Genomic DNA, 20,821 nt, shown 5'->3' on the forward strand with positions numbered 1-20,821 from the left:
TTTTCTTTGTTTTTTTTCTTTTGGAATTTTCGGATAAATCATTCATTTACCGAATACCGGTTTGTGAATCCAGGTGTGATGTTAACGAAAAGAGAAATGGTCTTTTTGTACCTTTTTAAAATTGTTTCCTGGGGCGTTTTGCGGTAATGAGGTGAGGTCTAACAAGGACCCTCATCCGAGTAACACGGTGGGGTGCTCCGAATAAGAACAGTTCTCTAATTACCTTCTTTTTGTTGCATTAAGTAAACTGATATAGTAATGATGCTTCTATTATAAAACACCATTTGACATTTTTTTTTCATAAAGTCGTGTTACTGTCCACCAGCATTTCCTGTTTAGATACATTTTAATCATTTTCACCTTTAGAAATTTTTTCCATTTGTCAAACATTTTCTTAGGTAAGGAGAATTACTGAATTTACTGTTGGTAATTAATAAAAAAGCTTTCCTAATGTTAAGATCTGTTTTTGAAAATAAATCATCAGATTTTTCTAAATAGCAGTAAATAACTTCATATCAGATAAGTTGAAAAGATAGATTGCAATATATCTTCTTAATTAATCTCATTCAATGTAGAGATTTTTAAATCAGATAAACTGCTGCAATGCTTCACATTAGAAACTGGACAGATTGGTTCCTATTATATCTACACATTTTAAAATTAGAAAGAATGTAATATTATCTACACATTACATTTGCCTACTCTTTTATGTAAATAATGTGTAATTTTATCTTTTATGCATTTAATAATGATTAAGTATAGAATAATATAACATTATCTAGAATTTTACAATTTTACTTGAATTTTATTTAGATGTAGACCTGGTTGGAAATCAGAATTATGTGACCAATGTATGCCATATCCAGGTTGTAAACATGGCTATTGTAATGGTTCACCATGGCAGTGTATATGTGATATTAATTGGGGAGGAATCCTATGTGACCAAGGTTAATTTTTTTTCTTCCCTCTTTTTCATTTATATTTTTTTAGTTTGCAATAATTTTTAAAGTCTAATGGTTTTTGTTAGATTTAAATTATTGTGGAACTCGTGAGTTGTGCCAAAATGGTGGCACATGTGAAAATAATGCACCAGATGAATACATGTGTCGCTGTCCAGAAGGATTTTCTGGAGTTAATTGTGAAATAGGTAAGATATTTTAGTGCAATAAGTAAAACATAAATATGCATGAAATATAAAAAATAATAATTATATAATATTTTAGTTGACAATCCATGTGCTACTTCTCCATGCTGGAATGGTGGAATGTGTTCTGAAATAAATGGAACATTCAGTTGTACTTGTGCACCTGGTTGGATGGGTCCTATGTGTAAACAAAGTAAGTTTTTTATTAACTTGTTTTTAAATGTCATATTTACACTTAACTGTAATTATATTATATTTTTATTACATTAACTAAACTTCTATTGAAAAATATTAGTAAATATTATAATTATTAAATGGAATATAACCATATAAATATTTCTACAATAAAAGCACATGAAAATTATGATGTATTGGAACGATTTCAATCATTAAATGAAAGCATTTCAGAGATAAAAAAAATCCTAAAACTTTCTAATCAATACAATCTTGGAATGCATTTTTTACTGCTGACTAAACTAGATTGCAGGCCCAAGGGCTCAGGGAAGAACATTCTAAGTATTCTCATTGTATATAACTAATATACAGTTAGGGCATCTAGCTTTTATAGTCTGTTAAAAATGAATAAAATATGTTTATTATATAATATAAAATGAATTTTATATTATTATAAATAATACTTGTGTGAGATAATTGATTTTTTTAACAATAAAATTAATTAGTATGTTTTATAAAATAAAACAATGCAATATTGTAAAATATAATACATAGGAAAAAAAAGAAAAATATACTCTTTTTATATATCTTGATATGAGATTGCCAAGGACTCCTGGGAAATTTCCCAGTAACCTTGATAGTTGCTTCAATTCTGATTGTAAAGAATGATAGTACAAACTTAAAATTAATGTGGTAAATCATTCAGCAAGAATCTCAAGAAAATACTAAGAAAAATTAATTATTGCATTATAAACTATAAATAAAAATTAAATATGAATATAGTGTACATAATTTTATGAAAGTGATTGTGCCATTGTATGAAAAAAAATGCACTGCTGTATAAATGCTGTTTTCGATTTTAAAATGGGGTGTAGGAATTTTATGAGAGGAAATATACAATTTCACTATACAACTGTAATGATCAAGGTAAATTAAAAGCTTGATTATTAAGTGTTGACATAATAAATTTGCTAACATAAAAATATGATAATTTTATATTATAATTTTCATTGTAATACTTAATTAAATTTGATAATAATAATTCACATTTAGTCTTCTCCACAAGCTGATTTTAGCTGGTCAGCTGACCAGCTAAATATTTTTTCAACTAATTAAAAATATTATTTATTATTTAAGATAACAGGATTATGGACATGTGTGCTTTTTAATATTCTCATATGAACATTATTTCGTTATCATTAACTGAGTTTATAAAGAAATCTGTAGTAGCAACCTGTTAACATTGTAGGTGGACTAAAAATTTTTAATGTGGAGAGCACTGAATGTTGTTTACAATGTTTGATTGAATAAAATTTAATAGATTTTTAAAATAAAATTTTAAATTCTAATTTGCCTTCTAGATATTAATGAATGTGAATCCAATCCATGTGCTAATGGAGGAACATGTGGTGATTTGGTGAATGGTTATCATTGCCTTTGCAGAAGTGGTTGGGAAGGTGCAAGATGCCAGCTTGGTATGAATAAGTATAATTATATAATATAAATGATATGTCAATTATTAAACATTTATATTTATTATATAGATGCTGATGAATGTAAAGCTGAACCTTGTAAAAATGCACACTCCTGTCAAAATATTGTAGGAGATTATGTTTGTACTTGCCAGTCTGGCTGGACTGGAAAAAACTGTGATCAAAATATTAACGACTGTGTCGGACAGTGCCAAAATGGTGCAACATGTATTGATCTTGTAAATGATTATCACTGCGCATGCCTGCCTGGGTTCACAGGTCGAGACTGTCAAACCAATATTAATGAATGTGCTAGTGATCCATGTCTTAATGGTGGTGAATGTGTTGATAATATAGCAAGTTTTCATTGTATTTGTCCTGTTGGTTATAAAGGATTACGATGTGAGGTAAATTTTTTATTTTATATTCAAAGATAATTTCAATATACTTTACGTTCTGATTTTTTTACTAATATTGCACTTTTTTACAAAGTTTCCAGCATCATTAATGGATTTATTAAATTATTTCTAGATTGATAATGATTTGTGTAATCCAAATCCTTGTGAGAATGGAGCATCTTGTTTTAACATGCAGTGGGATTACTATTGCCATTGTCCTGAAGATTTCCAAGGAAAGAATTGTTCAGTGCCCAGACCAAAATGTCATTCTGTAAATTGTGAAAGTATGTAATTATAGTGATATTTTTTGAAATTTTTGTTACTTTAATTTTGCTATTTTACAAATATTTAATTAAAATAAATAAAAACAGATTTATCATCATAATTTATTCTTTCATTGTCAATAATCAACAATGTCTGGATAGTAATCATTGTTATAACAACAGTATGAAATAGGGCCCTATGGCTATTCCATTCTACTGAAATACTTTCTCCATGTAACTTCTATTCATGTTAACATTTTTTTTCCCATTGCTTCTTTGGTGCTTCGTCCAGACATTGTGGTTACTGCCGTGGCCAGAAGCAAGGTCTCCAGACTACCCTTGCAACTCAGCTTGCTCTATAATTATCAAAGATTATTGCTGTTAGCTTGACAACTGTGCCTCTGTGTTATATTCTATCCTCTTATGCCTAACATTTTCTGTACCGCTAATGGTTTTGTTAGACTTTCAATGTTGTTTTAGACAGAAAGAAAATTGGATGGCTTACATAAAAATAATTATAATTGTCTGTTATATTAATGACAAATGACCAAAATATTTTGATATTTTTTTTAGCTTCAGATAGTTGTTTAGTGCCAATACCTGAAAAGAATGGTAAAACTCGTCTGGCAGCATCCAATGTTTGTGGGGAACATGGAAAATGTATCAGTGAAATGTCTGGAAGATTCACTTGTGTATGTGATCCAGGATATACTGGAAGATATTGTCATGAAAGTGAGTTTCATATTCAATTTTCCTGGATATTTATTTTTATACTTTAATTAAATTTGTTCTGCTAAATTAGAAGAAAATGAACCTTTATTTTTTATGGAATTTTTATTTGCTTTTATTTTGTTAATAATAAAAATTAGCAAATTATTAGTGTTAAATTGTGAATAAGTTAAGGAAATGGTAGCTAAACAGAAGTCATATTTACTGTTCTTCTTAACTTCTGGGAAAAAGTACCCACATTATCAAAGAGAGCAATTGACCAAGAAGCAGCAACTTGTGTGCAGTCAGTTGACCTGTTGTCTGACCTATACTTGGGTGGAGATGGGGTGGTTGCTGTGGAATTTCCCCCAAGCAATATTTGGTGTCTGTCTTCCTAAGGTGATGAATGGTGAGGGATAGCAGTTTCTTTTCTTCAGGCTTGGCTACTGTTTCCACTTGTCTACCCATATTATGAACTACAGTTATTTTGTAAAGTAGAAAATTATATTTTTGTATTGAAAAGGAATGCTGTCATCAAAATTTGAAAATAAAAGCAAAAAAACTGTAGCAAGAAATACTTTTTATAATTGATCTGTATTTTTTTTTTATAATAATTTTTGTGATTAATATTTTATTTATTAATATAAGGTTCTTAAATCAAGACATTATATTTTACTTATAAGTTATTTCATAGTTACAAATTATATTTATGTGTAATTAAATATATTTATAATAAAAAAATTGTAAATTACAGTATATTTTAAAAATAATAATATAATATATTTTAACTTTTCCATTATTTGCTTAAAAATATGGCTACATTCTGTAACAAGGTTACTACTATTAATGTCATGTCTTGTTTCTAGAAGAAAATCAACATATATTTGTCTTTCTGTTAGAAAAATGTTTTTTGTTTGTAAATAAAAGATCAAAATGTCATTGAATAAATGACATTAGTGTATTGTTACCTTATGTGATTTTACTTTCTTTAAAAAAATAAGTTTATTTTTGGGTCAATAAATACATTAGTAAAAAAACGACACTTTTCCATCACTGCTGTCAACTTATAGTTGCAGGTTTGCAGGTGTCTTGGACACACCCATTCCGGATGTTGAAGCTATAACCTTGAAAAGTCATTCTATAATAGCATGTTAAAGGAGCATGATGCCTCCAGGTTATAAAGACATACCAAAGATAATTGATTACAAGATTATACATGGCATGTTATTGTTTCGATAATAGAGTTTCTATTGGATAACCTAAATCACTCAAAGCAGATATCAACCAATTTAAACTATGGAATTTATTATTATTCTAGATTTTAATGTTAATAAATAATAATAACTCCTATTGTGTTTATTAATAAAAAAAAAAAAAATGTTCTTCTTTAGATATTAATGACTGTGGTTCTAATCCTTGTAAAAATGGAGGAACATGTCTGGATCGTATCAATAATTTCCAATGTCTGTGCCGAGAAGGTTGGGAAGGTTCTGTCTGCGACATAAGTAATTAAGAGTTTTCTTACAGAATTTCACTTAAAAGTATTTTTAAAAAATATATAATTTTATTATATATATTAAAATTGAATACTAAATTTTTTATATGTAGATAAAAATGAATGTAATCCTAATCCTTGTCGCAATAATGGTACTTGCTTGGATGCAGTTGCAGATTTCATTTGCAAATGTAGACATGGTTGGAAAGGAAAGACTTGCAATTTAAGTAAGAATTTTTCTAAATACTGTAACTATGTTTGCTATAAATAATAATAAGTTTTATATATGAAATTAAATATAATCTTAATCTGAAGTTTTGTTCTAAATAAAATAGAACTATTTATCTAATGCTTTAAGAGTGATAAGCTTACTTATTAAATAAAACTTTACAAAACTTGATAAAAAAAACATCAATAAAATACACAGTTGGTATATGGCATAATTGTTATATATAAAAAGTTCAATATAGATGTAGAGTTGTTATTCATGCATTTGCAACATGTAAACAATCTAATTTGTTAATAAAATATGACAGAGTATATATAATATTAAATAATAATAACAAGACTAATTTAATACAGCTTAATTAGCAAAATTTGTCATAAAAAAGTTTCTTTTCACTTCATTGAATTTTATGATTTCCTGTTTTGATAACCATATTTGATCACAAACTTTTTATTAAATTGTTGAATTAATTTTCGATAAAAAAGAAAAATTACTTTTTTATTTTATTTTTAAAGTTTATATTATCATTTAATAAAATGATTAGGATTAACTAAGGATATTCAGAACTTTTAAGTTCAGAGTTTCATTTGTTTTTTTTTTTTTTTTTGTAATGTTAAAGCTTGTGCATTCAAAGAACTGTCAGAACTTTTGACAAGTTGCTCGAGGCCAATAAACCCCCTCATGTGTACCTAGAAATAGTAAAAGTGTAATGCATTACAAAGCCTAACTTAAATTTAATTCATTGATTTATTTTTAAAGTATATTTTTATAAAATTGTCAAATTTTTTAACATTGACAAGATTATTATGTATTTTTCAAATTAATTCTTACATTTCTGTTACCTGAAAAGATAACAAAATTATAAAATTGTTTTATTTAAGTGCATAATTTAACTTGTTAATAAAATTCACAGAATATTTGGATAGTGCTTAAACATTATATCTAATTTTAAGTTCATTTTCTTTCATATTGTTGAATCTGTTATAAATTTTAAGTCCTATAATTAAACAAAAAAAGTAGATAATTATTTCTCCCATTTATTTTTTGGAGAATTTTAAAGAGAATGAATATCTGTATAATTAATTTTGTCTGTCATATATTGAATTTTGCTTAAAAACGTAATTGATTGATTAATACTTCAAAACGTAATTGATTGATTAATTTAAACAAATATTTTAATGAAGTAATCAAAATTGTTTTGCACCAGTTGGAGTTAATCATTAAAAAATATACAGATGACAATATCATGCAAGTTCCATACAAATTATCAACCTTGACCTGACTAAAAAATATGTTTATACATTGTGCAAAACTAAATTAAATCAAATGTGATAGTGTAATGTAAAAAACTATCTAAAAAATTAATAGTTAAGTTTCAAATTAGAATTTTACAGAAATTCTAATTATAATAATAAATTTTGATCAAATTTTTTGGAATATCAATAATTTTCATTAAAAATAATTAGTAAAATTTTATAATATTTTATTTTAAATGAGTGTTGATTGTAGTTGTTAAATGAAATAAATATTATTAAGAAAAATAGGAGTCAACTGATTGATAAAAACTTGAATAATTGAGTGGCACCACATTAAAAACTTAACACGTCTGTTAATAAAAATTTCATAGATAATTAAGTCAAATTTGAACTGTGTAAAAAGATAACCTAATTATAAATATATTTGTCATAAATAATCACTTATGATAACCTAATTAAACAACTATTTTTTAATAATTCAAATTATCATATTCATGTTATTGTTTTCATATAATTAAGTCTGTACTTATTAAAAATAACTTTATAAGTTTTTTCTTTCTTCAATTATCTAGTCATTACATTCACATGATTATATTTATAACATGTAGCATTTATTATGCTTATTATGCATTTATTATGCATTTATTATTATTGCTTTCTTTGCTTGTAATATGATTAACCTATATAGATCTAATTAGTTTAATGAAGGGTTTGTCTCAGCCTTCTCAGCATCACTTGTGAGTAACGCAGGAAAAAATTCATGATAATCATAAGTAGCTTCTCCTGCACATCAAACAAGTATTGCAACAAAGACTGTTTTGCTATTGATGTGTTAATATGTATTAGTGAAAAATTTCAAACCATCCTTTCTTTTATTTCATCATTATATGTTTTTATTGCCATATTTTAATTGATGAATTAATTTTAAAATTTCACATGTGCCATATTGAAACTGTAATTTAAATTACATTACTTTATAGGAAATAGTCATTGTGATATTAGTACCTGTCAAAATGGAGGAACTTGTATTGATCTAGGGCATTCATTTGCCTGCCGCTGTACAATGGGTTGGGAAGGTCATACTTGCCATATCTGTAAGTTCCAAATACATTCTCTGTTTGATGTGGCCTCAAAATTACTGAATGTTATATATATTTGTTTTTTTTTTCTTTTCTTTAGCTCAGAATCCAAGTTGTCATTCCAATCCATGTCAAAATGGAGCAACTTGCATAAATATTGGCAATGATTTTTCTTGTATGTGTAAAGAGGGTTTTGAAGGTTCTTTATGNGTTTCCGAAATGTTGTTTACAGGTAGTGTGAGAAAGTAATCCAAAGGCAATCAGCCGTGTTAAAAGATGTCTATGACACAAGCAAAAACCAGTTTGTGTATTTTGAAACAAAATCTCTTATATTAATTTTTCCAATGTTGCATCATACGAGGTGCGGTTACTTTAATAAGATAGCCAAAGAAAAACGTCAGCTTTTTTATTTTTCTTTTTTTCCCCGTATAAAGAAACTATGAAACTAAAGACTGCGAATGTATAAGCGCTTCTTGTCACTGGCGCGCGTTTTTGCTTTGAAATGCTGAAGGTTCTGGGTTCGAGAACCGGATATCGCGTTTTTGTATTGTTTTCGCTGGTTTAATTAAACAGAAATATTTTTATTTAAATGAAATGTTAAGGTAAAAACTATGGAAAAAATTTCGCCGCGAGACTGTATAATTTATTGTAAATGCGTACATGTCCGGTGTTAAAGTTCACAAGTACTTCTTATCATAAAAAACATGTTAAAAGTTGGAGTTTTCGCATAGAGTATTGTTTGCGCATACCTGTTTGCCTGGGAACAAGTCCACATCAGGTGCAGTCACAATTTTTCTTTTTCTTTGTTTTTTTTCTTTTGGAATTTTCGGATAAATCATTCATTTACCGAATACCGGTTTGTGAATCCAGGTGTGATGTTAACGAAAAGAGAAATGGTCTTTTTGTACCTTTTTAAAATTGTTTCCTGGGGCGTTTTGCGGTAATGAGGTGAGGTCTAACAAGGACCCTCATCCGAGTAACACGGTGGGGTGCTCCGAATAAGAACAGTTCTCTAATTACCTTCTTTTTGTTGCATTAAGTAAACTGATATAGTAATGATGCTTCTATTATAAAACACCATTTGACATTTTTTTTTCATAAAGTCGTGTTACTGTCCACCAGCGTTTCCTGTTTAGATACATTTTAATCATTTTCACCTTTAGAAATTTTTTCCATTTGTCAAACATTTTCTTAGGTAAGGAGAATTACTGAATTTACTGTTGGTAATTAATAAAAAAGCTTTCCTAATGTTAAGATCTGTTTTTGAAAATAAATCATCAGATTTTTCTAAATAGCAGTAAATAACTTCATATCAGATAAGTTGAAAAGATAGATTGCAATATATCTTCTTAATTAATCTCATTCAATGTAGAGATTTTTAAATCAGATAAACTGCTGCAATGCTTCACATTAGAAACTGGACAGATTGGTTCCTATTATATCTACACATTTTAAAATTAGAAAGAATGTAATATTATCTACACATTACATTTGCCTACTCTTTTATGTAAATAATGTGTAATTTTATCTTTTATGCATTTAATAATGATTAAGTATAGAATAATATAACATTATCTAGAATTTTACAATTTTACTTGAATTTTATTTAGATGTAGACCTGGTTGGAAATCAGAATTATGTGACCAATGTATGCCATATCCAGGTTGTAAACATGGCTATTGTAATGGTTCACCATGGCAGTGTATATGTGATATTAATTGGGGAGGAATCCTATGTGACCAAGGTTAATTTTTTTTCTTCCCTCTTTTTCATTTATATTTTTTTAGTTTGCAATAATTTTTAAAGTCTAATGGTTTTTGTTAGATTTAAATTATTGTGGAACTCGTGAGTTGTGCCAAAATGGTGGCACATGTGAAAATAATGCACCAGATGAATACATGTGTCGCTGTCCAGAAGGATTTTCTGGAGTTAATTGTGAAATAGGTAAGATATTTTAGTGCAATAAGTAAAACATAAATATGCATGAAATATAAAAAATAATAATTATATAATATTTTAGTTGACAATCCATGTGCTACTTCTCCATGCTGGAATGGTGGAATGTGTTCTGAAATAAATGGAACATTCAGTTGTACTTGTGCACCTGGTTGGATGGGTCCTATGTGTAAACAAAGTAAGTTTTTTATTAACTTGTTTTTAAATGTCATATTTACACTTAACTGTAATTATATTATATTTTTATTACATTAACTAAACTTCTATTGAAAAATATTAGTAAATATTATAATTATTAAATGGAATATAACCATATAAATATTTCTACAATAAAAGCACATGAAAATTATGATGTATTGGAACGATTTCAATCATTAAATGAAAGCATTTCAGAGATAAAAAAAATCCTAAAACTTTCTAATCAATACAATCTTGGAATGCATTTTTTACTGCTGACTAAACTAGATTGCAGGCCCAAGGGCTCAGGGAAGAACATTCTAAGTATTCTCATTGTATATAACTAATATACAGTTAGGGCATCTAGCTTTTATAGTCTGTTAAAAATGAATAAAATATGTTTATTATATAATATAAAATGAATTTTATATTATTATAAATAATACTTGTGTGAGATAATTGATTTTTTTAACAATAAAATTAATTAGTATGTTTTATAAAATAAAACAATGCTATATTGTAAAATGCCGTGTTAAAAGATGTCTATGACACAAGCAAAAACCAGTTTGTGTATTTTGAAACAAAATCTCTTATATTAATTTTTCCAATGTTGCATCATACGAGGTGCGGNCAGAAATTCATATTAAAATTTCAACAAGTTGACAGATAGATGGGCTACATTTAGTTTGGCACCGGATTTGTCTGCCAATTCATGTTTACAACCATATGAAATTGGTTTCTTACTTAAAAGATAGACAAGTCTAGTTACACGATGATGATTTATTTGTAGATGATAAGCATTTTCTATCTTGGAGTCTCAGCTTGTTGAACTTCCTCCTCCTTTTTTATTTTAAACTTCTCTCATGTGTCAGACTATCTGAGGGGTCTCTACAGCACAACATCCCTCCAGGACTTGAATCTGGGTTGGGCTTTCAATCAGCTTCCTTATCTTTCTGGAATTGTAATGGATTTAGTTCTAAAAGCTCGGTGATTACGAGTTACATGTATAACTGTCCAGACCTGTAATGTATGGATTTAGTGGCAACCTGATTGGTTTCATCTGAGGTGGTTATTCTTAGTAGGTTATTGCTAGCAAATTGAAACTTTCATATAATATTGGTGGATAAACTTACGGACCCAGGAAGGCCTAGTGGTGGTATTCTTTTCTTTAATGAATCTAAAGCTTATTTTGAGCTATTGGATTTTACCCAGATATACTTGTGGTTAGTCTAACTCATTCAAACATTTTTGCTTCTCAATCCACCTTAATACTGATTATGCTGGAACTAAAAAACAGCAAAACATTCATCTTGATTCGTTCCGATATCTTGGAAACCTGGTCACCAATGTTTGACGAAGTTGTCATTATGGGTGATTTTAATGTACATGTTGGTCACAAAGTTGATACTTTTTGAATACAACTAATCACGAAATATTTACAATTCAAGGCGATCAAAGAACCTAAAAATCAATACTAATGGCATACTGTTTTTACAGTGGTTAATTGAACATAACCTTATTCTTCTCAATGGGCAAACCAGAAGAGATTATCCTGCAGAATTGACTTTTCTTTCAAGTATTGGTTGTTTAATTATTGACTTCATGATTATTTCTCAAAGCATACATCATTTAATAGAGACTTTAAAAAGTAGAATGTCTGCCATTATCAGATCATTTCTCTGTAGTTCTGAATGTCTTTTGGATGGAAAAATCAGTTTCTTTGAGACTTGCTATGTTTGGAATAAGTCTAAGGTAGGTGCACCTGCTGATGCTGTTAAGTCATGTTTTCAGAATAAGAAATTTGCTAATGAATTAGATGATTTTTATCATGTAGTAATTGTTGAATTATGTTCCTTGGCGAGAAACTTGGCATTTTAAGAGGGGGAGTTAGGGTTAATAATGCCCGTTGTTCTCTGTGGTTTGACGAATCTTGTCTCATACTTAAGAAAAAGTGGAATTGAAAATATAAATCTCTCTGTATTTTTTGAAGATAGGGTAACCATGCCAAACTCGTCTCTTTTTAAAATCTAAATAGAGAATTATAGCTCATTACCCAAAATTTCCATGTTTTAACTTTGATAAATCTTACCAGGAATTTGGTAAACATTAAAAACTCCAAGACCTTTTGACTACATATCAGCTGGTTTCATGTGACAAAATTTATGACCAATCATGTCATTTCCTTGGCTGTCTGGTATAATTTTTTTAATTAGCCTTTTGTTGTTTGTTTGCTATGTAAACAACATGATACAACTTTTGATGATTTAGACATCCAACTACTTCAGTTTGCAAGTAATACAGTATTGTCGTCAACAACACCAGTCAACTTTCACAGAAAACTGGATCTACTATCACAATATTCATCTTTGGGTTTAATTTCTATAAGCCCAGGATTATGATTTTCAGACAGGGAAGATGGCTAACAAAAATTTATAAGTTTTTCATAAATAATAGATATTAGCATTTTAAACAAAGTGGTTTACCTGGGTATGCATTTATCAGTATCAGGTTCTTTTGTCAATTATGTTTCCTTTGTGAAGGGTAAAGCTCTACCTAAGGTAAAAGTAGTGATTGATAGCTTATGTATGATGAGAAATAGTCACCTGTCTTTAAAAAATTAGCTGCCTCTCTATTCATGTTGAGTTGGTTGTGTGGTTTACCTTTATGGAGACCTTTTTGCTCAATTACATCAAGATTGATTCAACTGAGTTTTTTTGTCACCTTTTTGGCCTTGAGAGATCGATACTAACAACAGATCTGAATTAGGTTTGTACTTTCCTTATAATTGTTTTATTAAACTTGTTCTTAAATTTTTATCAAATATTGTCTCAGACTCATCCTCTCTTGTGTTCACAGCATATTCTGTTTTAAAAGGACTGTCAATGAATAGATCGCTGAAAAATAGTTGGTATACACAATTGGATAGTCTACTGAACCGAATCAGCTTTTTCTTAGCTTTAATTGACTCATCACCAAAGACCATAAATTACTATTGTAACATAATTATATTAGAATTCAATGATTTTTTTTTGTCAGTGAGGAGAACAAAAAGATAACCAATGCTAAGTTCTACCTCTAGTATACAGAAATATTGCACAGATGTCAGGTTTTTTCTTATCAACAACAATTGCCTTTTGCAGTAAAGTAAATGATTATCCAGATATGTTTAAATAAATTTCATTAACCTTAAATTTTTTCCCAGTTAAATTTTAATTATTTGGATAGATATCCTTCTTGTACACAAGGAAATGCTACTTTGAATCATTATATATACAAGTGTAAAAAGTTTGTTCTTTTTTGTCAAACTAAAGGTTATAGTGATGTTTGTATTTCTACTGTGGGACAAGAATACACAGACTGTTTTCTAACACAACTTCTGTTGAAACAATTTGGAAAAAATATAATTTAATTGTAAATGCCATTAACTATATTAACCCTTATTCCTAGAGGAGTATATAAAATAAAACTATACACCATATACAATATTATATAAATTATTATGTATGGAGAAATGAACTTTCACAATCGGCTCAATCATAAATTAATAATTTTAATTGTACTATTCTAAATGTATTGTATTTTATCATAATAATAGGATTTACATCAAAATAAACTCTTATTTTTATTAAATTTTACCTCAGCCATTTGTTGCTTTCTCTGAACTTTAGTCTTTTCAGTGTAGGCATTGTGATCAGTTTCAATAATAATTAAATAACCAGTTTCTGGTTGAATCACAAATCTTCGAGGAGTATATTCCAAGGGGGTTGAAACTTGATTAAAGACAGCTCCCAATTTTTCCAAAGCCAAAATTCTATATAAAAGTTATATTTTTAAAACAACATTAAATATTTTTTAAAAGTCTATAATTTAAAATAATTATGAGATATAATAATATAAATCTGAAATACTAATAAAAGATTACTTGAAAAAGTTGCTTTATTGTTCTGTATTTTCAAATTATAGTGCAAATCTATTACAATTTGAAACTGAACTGATGTACACAGTGTGGCTATAAAGTTCTAAGAATGCTTCTAAAATATACAAAAAGTTTTCATAATTTATTCTTCAAGACATATTCCTCCCAGCTCCACACAACACTTTGCATGGTCCTACAGCCTGTTCAGGGATCCTGGAAGTCTGCTCTTCAATTCCAATTCGGGAAAGAGGAAGTAGTCAGCTGGGGTGAAATCAAAATAATATCGAGTGGTGCAACATTGACATTTCTGGAGGCTAGAAAATGACACACAACTGCTATGTTGTAAGATTATTATGTGCATTACTGTGCAGCAGTTTCATTCTCCATGTTTAACTGCTCTGCAAGCATCTGAATGGTACATTGGTCAGAAGCCAACAACTGTCAAACTCATTTAATGTTTTCCCTGTTTCTACTTGATGCTGAATGACTGCTCCTTGGGTCATCTTTGATTTCCTCTGTCCCACTAAGAAATTGCACATGCCAAAGAAAAATGTTGGAAGGAGTCAAAGAAGCCACCCCAAATAATTTCTGGATCATATCAAATTATTCTGCTAGTATTCTGCTCAAATAAACACAGAATTTGATTGTATACCATTGTTCTTTTGACATCATCCTAACATGTCACACAAAACACATCCATGGAGAGCTGCACTAAACCAATACTGATAAAAGCTAGTTTAGGTGTTAAGAAAGGCCAGTTAGATAAAGTTCAATTGATAATTCATAATGGGGTTGCTTTGTTGATGCTACAGAAAATCAGTCCTAAAACTTTATAGCCACATTCTTTAAAAAATACTGTATTTGAATCCTAGAAGTATCTTAAAAAAGAAGCAATTATAAATATTAAATATTTTAAATATGTAGAAAATTAATCTAAATTTAAAGTAATATATTAGCCGTAATATATTTATATAATATAAAAAATATATTTAAAGTAATATATTAGCCATAATTAACAGAGTGATATTACTGTAATTACCTTAAAAATCAATTGTCCAAAACAGGATTAGAAACTCAGTTATCCAAAATGGTTTGCAAATAAATAAATAAAAACAATGTGTAGTGTTATACATACCAAGAGTATAATACACAGAGACTCAATTCTCCACATAACTGGAAATCACTATGTCATCTGTTGATTGTAGCACCGTGAAACTAGGCCATAAACATAAAATTATGTTAGAATTTCAGTAAATTCAAATACAGTAATTGCATTACAGTATTTACAGTTCATGAAACTTAAAATTCATTTTGCTTGATGTACAAAAAATAAGAACAAATGAGTTTCTGAATTATCTGAGATTATATATCTGAAAAACCTTAGTCCCATTAAGTTTGGATAATTGAGTTTCCATTGTATTTCCTAAATTAAGAAGTTTCTTTTTATTTTTACCTCAGTGTGTTAGAGGAAATAGCAACAATCCCTTCAGGACATTGTTCTGATGAAAATCCAGATGCATACTCTAATGTCTCATAAGATAATGGAGTTAAGTGAAATCTGTTTTGATAATAGTAGCTCAGCCATGATCTACTAGACATTGCTAATACTGAATCACTTCCCTGCATCCGGACTTTAAACAGCTTTACCGGTCTTGATCCTAGATAACGGGTTCTAGTATCAGATAAATCACCTGTTATTTGATCCAATACAGTTCTTAATAATACTCCATTCTATAAAAGACAAACAAATCAGCTTATATATTAGAAAAAGTCATCATCAAAACTTAAATTAAAATTATTTCATATTAATCAGATTTTCAATTTAATCAACAATGCTCATATGGCACGGACAAATGTCATCATTTTCTAATTCTTAACACAAATATTAAATATGTAATAAAAACGTCCACAATATTTTAATTTAAAAATTCTCATACTTGTAATCCAATATTGAGATATAATATTCCTTGACCACTTGTATCTCTGGTGCCACCTTCAGAACCGCCCATTTCAACAATAGCCAATGATTCAGGAGTTGCAGGTAATGCCTGCATACTAAGTGGAGAAAGACAATCCTGTTAGGAAAAAATTAATAAATGAAACACATTATTATTATTATTATTATTATTAATAAATGAAAATGGAAAAGATACCAGAATTTTGGAAATACAATAAAAATATATTTTAAATTATTATTATTTATATATTAAAATATAGATTATTTAAATTTCAGATAAGGATGATTGTAGTCCAAATCCTTGTTACAATGGTGGAAAATGCATTGATGGCATAAATTGGTTTATGTGTGAATGTGCTCAAGGATTTACAGGCCCTGATTGTAGAATAAACATTAATGAATGTGCTAATTCACCTTGTGCACAAGGCAGTACGTGTGTCGATGGAATTGGCGATTTCACTTGTATATGTCCAGTAGGACGTTCTGGTAGACTCTGTAATTCTTGTAAGTTTTTGTAAAAAAATATTATATTTGATAGAATTTAAATATTATGAAGCTAATTATAAATATTATAAATTTATAGTGATTACTGAAGCAATACATATGTCATGTGAATTTCAAGGAATCTCTTATTCAGAAGGTAGTTTTTGGGAACATGATTGCAATTCTTGTCAATGCCAGAATGGTAAAGTGTTTTGTACTCAGGTAATATAAATTATTTAATAATTCTTAAATATAATTATTTTCGTAAAAATGAAATTTGAGTAATAATAATAATAATTTATCAAATTCTGAATGACAGGTATGGTGTGGAATCCCAAACTGTTTGCATCATATAAATACAACTGAAGAGATCATCAATTGTGATAAAGGCCAAATGTGTATTCCAACAATAAAAAATGCCTGTTTTACACCACCGTGTCCACCTCGTGGTGAATGCAGATGGAAAGAAAACAATACACATACCACTGTACTTCCAATAACTGGTTGCATGCCTGGTATTGCTAATCCAAGCAATAATTGTGCCAAAATTACATTACTGTTTGAAAAACCAAAAATGCCACAGGTAAATATTGTAAATATTCATTTTATGATTTTAAATAGTATCATATTGATATAATTGAGTATAAATTGAAATTTTATAGGGAATTACTGTTGAAGATCTATGTAAACAATTAAGAAAATTATCTGTACATAAGACCATCTTATTATCATATTCCATTTTAATTCTGTGTGCTGTTCGTGAAGATGATGGTGATGTTATTGAAGTTGCTGTTGTAAGTTTGTCTTTTCATCATTTTCATCCATTAAGTTTAAAGTTTATATTAAAAAATATTTTGTTTTTATGTTCTAGTCTACACCAATGGATCCTTCATTAGAAACATATGCAGTAGTGAGTGGTGTTGCTAAAAACATGGCTGACATCATAAGTCGAAAAATGTCAAATAGCTCTGCTCTTTCAGGAGTTATTGAAGTTAAAGTTGAAACTTCTATGGTCAGTCCAGAAAGTAAAGGTAATATTATTTTTTATTATAAAAATTTATTAATTTTGTTATCTTAGTGAAAGAACTTAATTGTAAATCAAATGAATTACATGAATAACTAATTTTTATTTCTAGGACAAAATTATTTGATATCTGTGTTGGTTTCCTTCATTGCATTAATGTTGTTTATTGTCACCCTTGGAATTGGAATATGGTATTATATGCATCATTGCCGTCAAAAGAAACCACTTTCTTCGGGACACTCGATGCCTTGTTCAATCAGTAGCAAATTGGATCAGTTAGATGCCGAAGGAAAATCAAACAACCAAAACAAAGAAAATATTCGACGGTATAGAAATTCCTTGCATACCAATGATAAACTATGTTCTGTGGCAACTAATGATTCTACAGAACTAACTGAAATTGATTATGACACAGATAGAGCTAACATTCCCAGTGGAATATACAAAGCTCAATCTTTAGAAGCAAAGAAAAACACTGCACCGAACAATACAAACAAAAAAGACTTTGAAAAAGATAACAACTTAAAAGCTCACCAAAGGCAGCTTTCAGATAAAGAAGTGATAGTATAGTAAACCACATCCATGTTTTAAAAAAATATCTTATTTATTTTCAATGATTTGCACTCTCTTTCTTTGCTAACTCTCCTGTCACAGATCTCATTTGTTTTGTTTCTACAAGTGCAGTATAAAGTGTGTGCAGAGTTTTCTATTTGCAACAAAAATGCAATATAAAAAGGACATTTATCCACAAATTTGAAGATCAACACAAAGGTTAGTGTTGTATCGAGGCACAATGAATCATTCCAAGCACATTAATCATTCATTATTTTGCATTTTATCCTATATTTTAAAAGTCATAATAATTAAAATCGTCACCATCATACCAAAGTATGCTTTATGATGAACTTGTAAATAAAGAGTTGTCATGGTACAGTTTTTTCCAGTGCAACAACTGAAGATGTACCAAGTTAATTGGGCAATGAACTTAAAAAGAATGCTTTTTTTTTTTTTTTTTTTTGTTTTTGTAAATATGTATATATGTTCATTATGTTTCATGTATATTTGATCATTAATTTATGAAAACAAAATGCAAATCAACAATATTTATATTTTTTGTCATGAAAAGTTTGTGAAGATCAATTCTGTTGCATCTATTTTCATGTGTGTGAATGCATGGGTATGCATGAATGTGTAAATGAATCTTTGTCAAAATAGCCATTTTTCCTAGGCTAAAGGTTGTGAGTTTTAAGTCATTTTTTTTAAATTCCATACAATTTTCATGTCTAAGAAAATATAGCAGAAGCTTAAATTATTAAATTTTGTAAACATTAATTTGCATTTGATAAAGATGTAATTTTGGGAAATATTTGTTAAATGAAATATTTTGGGATGCATTAATTTAATTTAACTTTAAAATTTAATACAAGAAAGTTTTGATTTCTAAATATTTGACTATATATTTTGAATATGAATTTGTTTGTTTTTAATTTTGAAATCAAAAAAAAAAAAAAAAAGAATGAATTCAAGTGCAAAAATTATCAATATTTACATATGGAGAGATTTTTCTCTATAAAATGATTTGACTATGCTTTTTTTTGTAATGACTGAGAAAATGTTTTACTAAGTCTCAAAGCTGGCTACAAAGTCAAATTTTCTAATTAGGAAATTTTGGCTTTGTAAAATTGTTAGAACAGTATATGCTTTTTGTGTAGTTATTTTTCAATTTGTGACTTTGCCAGAAATAAAGTCCTTTAATATGAGTTTCTGCAAGTTATTTCACATTTAAGTCATCAATATAAAACAAATTAAATTAAAATTAGTTCAGTTTAAACTATATAAAATACAAAGAATCATTTAAGCAAGTAAATTAAATGAAAAAGTGAACATAACATATTTATATAAATACATTCCTGTTAGTAAATTAACAATTAATACAGCATTAAAAATAATTATATCTGAACAAAACAGAACTTGCAATTGTCTAGAAAGTTAAAGAATTTTATTATTATCTTACACTAGTGATGATAAAAAATTTAAGAAACTAATGTTAAAAGATTTTGAAACTAAATTTATGCAATCCTCATAAATACAAGCAATAAGTTTTGGTGTAATATATAGATATCAATAAGTGTACAGGATAATATTTATCCTGTATAGTTATTGATTTTTACAGAATTACATTCAGTCAAAATATGCGACATTTATTTTTAGTAATTATTTTGAGATCTTTCGACATATATAAGGTTCTACAAACTTTAATCCATAATTTTATAGTAGCAGCATATAATAATCTACCAAGTTTAATAGTAATTGAAACAATTTTTAAATTAATGAAAAATAATAATATTATTTTTCAAATGATCAATAAAACTAATCAATTTTTTAAGCATAAGTTTCTCAAACTAAAATGGAGATAACTTTCAACTTATCTGTGATTTGCAATTTGAGTTTTGGTATAAGTAATTAACATTCTTTAAGAATAATGTACAGTTAAAAAACGATTATTTATATAAACACTTTTTTATATTAATGATTTTAAAAATGTTGAGAGAAAAATATATGATTTGATTAGTTGTTTCAAATGTTTGCTAAGAAAAATTGTTTTTTGTGTAAATTTTCATATTAAAAATTTTCTCTTAAATTTATGTAATGTTATAGAAATAACAAAGAGTAATGTAATATTATATACTTGTATAATAATCTAAAAAGTGGATTATATTAAATTATAGTAAAATCCATTCCCTCTCATTGGCTACTCATATTTTCATATCTGGTATTCAACAGTATTTTGCAAAATATCCTTATGAAAATTAACTTATCAAAAATGAAGAACATGATTTATATTTTAATATAAATAAAATAATCTTTTAAATTTTTTCTACATATTACAATTGCTTATATATTTAGTGCTTATTACTATATCAAAATAAAATAGTGTTCAAAAATACTTTTGTATTAGAAATTAGTTTAAGATTTGATATATTTTAATTANACTTTTTACACATTTCAGCAGGTCTCTTTTTATTGTTTTTTAATCGGAGTAAACAGTTTGAAATAAAATAGTTTAGAAAAATTTTCCAATTAAAAATCCAT

At 27.9% G+C, this 20,821-nt stretch overlaps 2 protein-coding genes across 2 annotated transcripts in view; one reads left to right on the top strand and one right to left on the bottom strand.

Annotated features, from left to right (window-relative positions):
- Positions 1–20,205, top strand: part of LOC111629202 (protein jagged-1-like) — a 33,059-nt gene extending 12,854 nt beyond the window's left edge. Inside the window, exons 5-22 of the mRNA XM_023373083.1 lie at positions 814–947; positions 1,028–1,147; positions 1,224–1,337; positions 2,680–2,793; positions 2,863–3,197; positions 3,322–3,472; positions 4,025–4,183; positions 5,551–5,664; positions 5,768–5,881; positions 8,117–8,230; positions 8,316–8,405; positions 10,133–10,159; positions 16,498–16,725; positions 16,805–16,926; positions 17,024–17,287; positions 17,367–17,498; positions 17,576–17,735; positions 17,841–20,205. Coding sequence (XP_023228851.1) covers positions 814–947; positions 1,028–1,147; positions 1,224–1,337; positions 2,680–2,793; positions 2,863–3,197; positions 3,322–3,472; positions 4,025–4,183; positions 5,551–5,664; positions 5,768–5,881; positions 8,117–8,230; positions 8,316–8,405; positions 10,133–10,159; positions 16,498–16,725; positions 16,805–16,926; positions 17,024–17,287; positions 17,367–17,498; positions 17,576–17,735; positions 17,841–18,298 — 2,950 coding nt within the window. The 3' untranslated portion in view covers positions 18,299–20,205. The remainder of the gene's footprint in view (positions 1–813; positions 948–1,027; positions 1,148–1,223; positions 1,338–2,679; positions 2,794–2,862; positions 3,198–3,321; positions 3,473–4,024; positions 4,184–5,550; positions 5,665–5,767; positions 5,882–8,116; positions 8,231–8,315; positions 8,406–10,132; positions 10,160–16,497; positions 16,726–16,804; positions 16,927–17,023; positions 17,288–17,366; positions 17,499–17,575; positions 17,736–17,840) is intronic.
- On the bottom strand, positions 11,027–16,358 carry LOC111629201 (splicing factor 3B subunit 3-like). Its single transcript, XM_023373082.1, has 3 exons — positions 16,202–16,358; positions 15,718–15,995; positions 11,027–14,159 (listed from the first exon to the last, which is right to left on the bottom strand). The coding sequence occupies exons 1-3, from the start codon at positions 16,316–16,318 to the stop codon at positions 13,952–13,954; spliced, it is 603 nt and encodes a 200-aa protein (XP_023228850.1). The 5' UTR covers positions 16,319–16,358; the 3' UTR covers positions 11,027–13,951.
- Positions 20,206–20,821: the final 616 nt, after the last annotated feature.

Source organism: Centruroides sculpturatus, unplaced genomic scaffold (assembly GCF_000671375.1).
Source record: "Centruroides sculpturatus isolate CEXI.00-Female unplaced genomic scaffold, Cexi_2.0 scaffold495, whole genome shotgun sequence".
Lineage (NCBI taxonomy): Eukaryota > Metazoa > Arthropoda > Arachnida > Scorpiones > Buthidae > Centruroides > Centruroides sculpturatus.

Bases quoted from the DNA above. Each gene is read 5' to 3' on its own strand.
- LOC111629201 (XM_023373082.1), bottom strand. From the start codon at position 16,318: ATGCAGGCATTACCTGCAACTCCTGAATCATTGGCTATTGTTGAAATG. The intron at 15,996-16,201 runs GTATGAGAATTT...TGTCTTTTATAG, and splicing joins ATCTCAATATTGGATTACAA to AATGGAGTATTATTAAGAAC. The intron at 14,160-15,717 runs GTAAAAATAAAA...ACTTTTATATAG, and splicing joins ATTTCCTCTAACACACTGAG to AATTTTGGCTTTGGAAAAAT.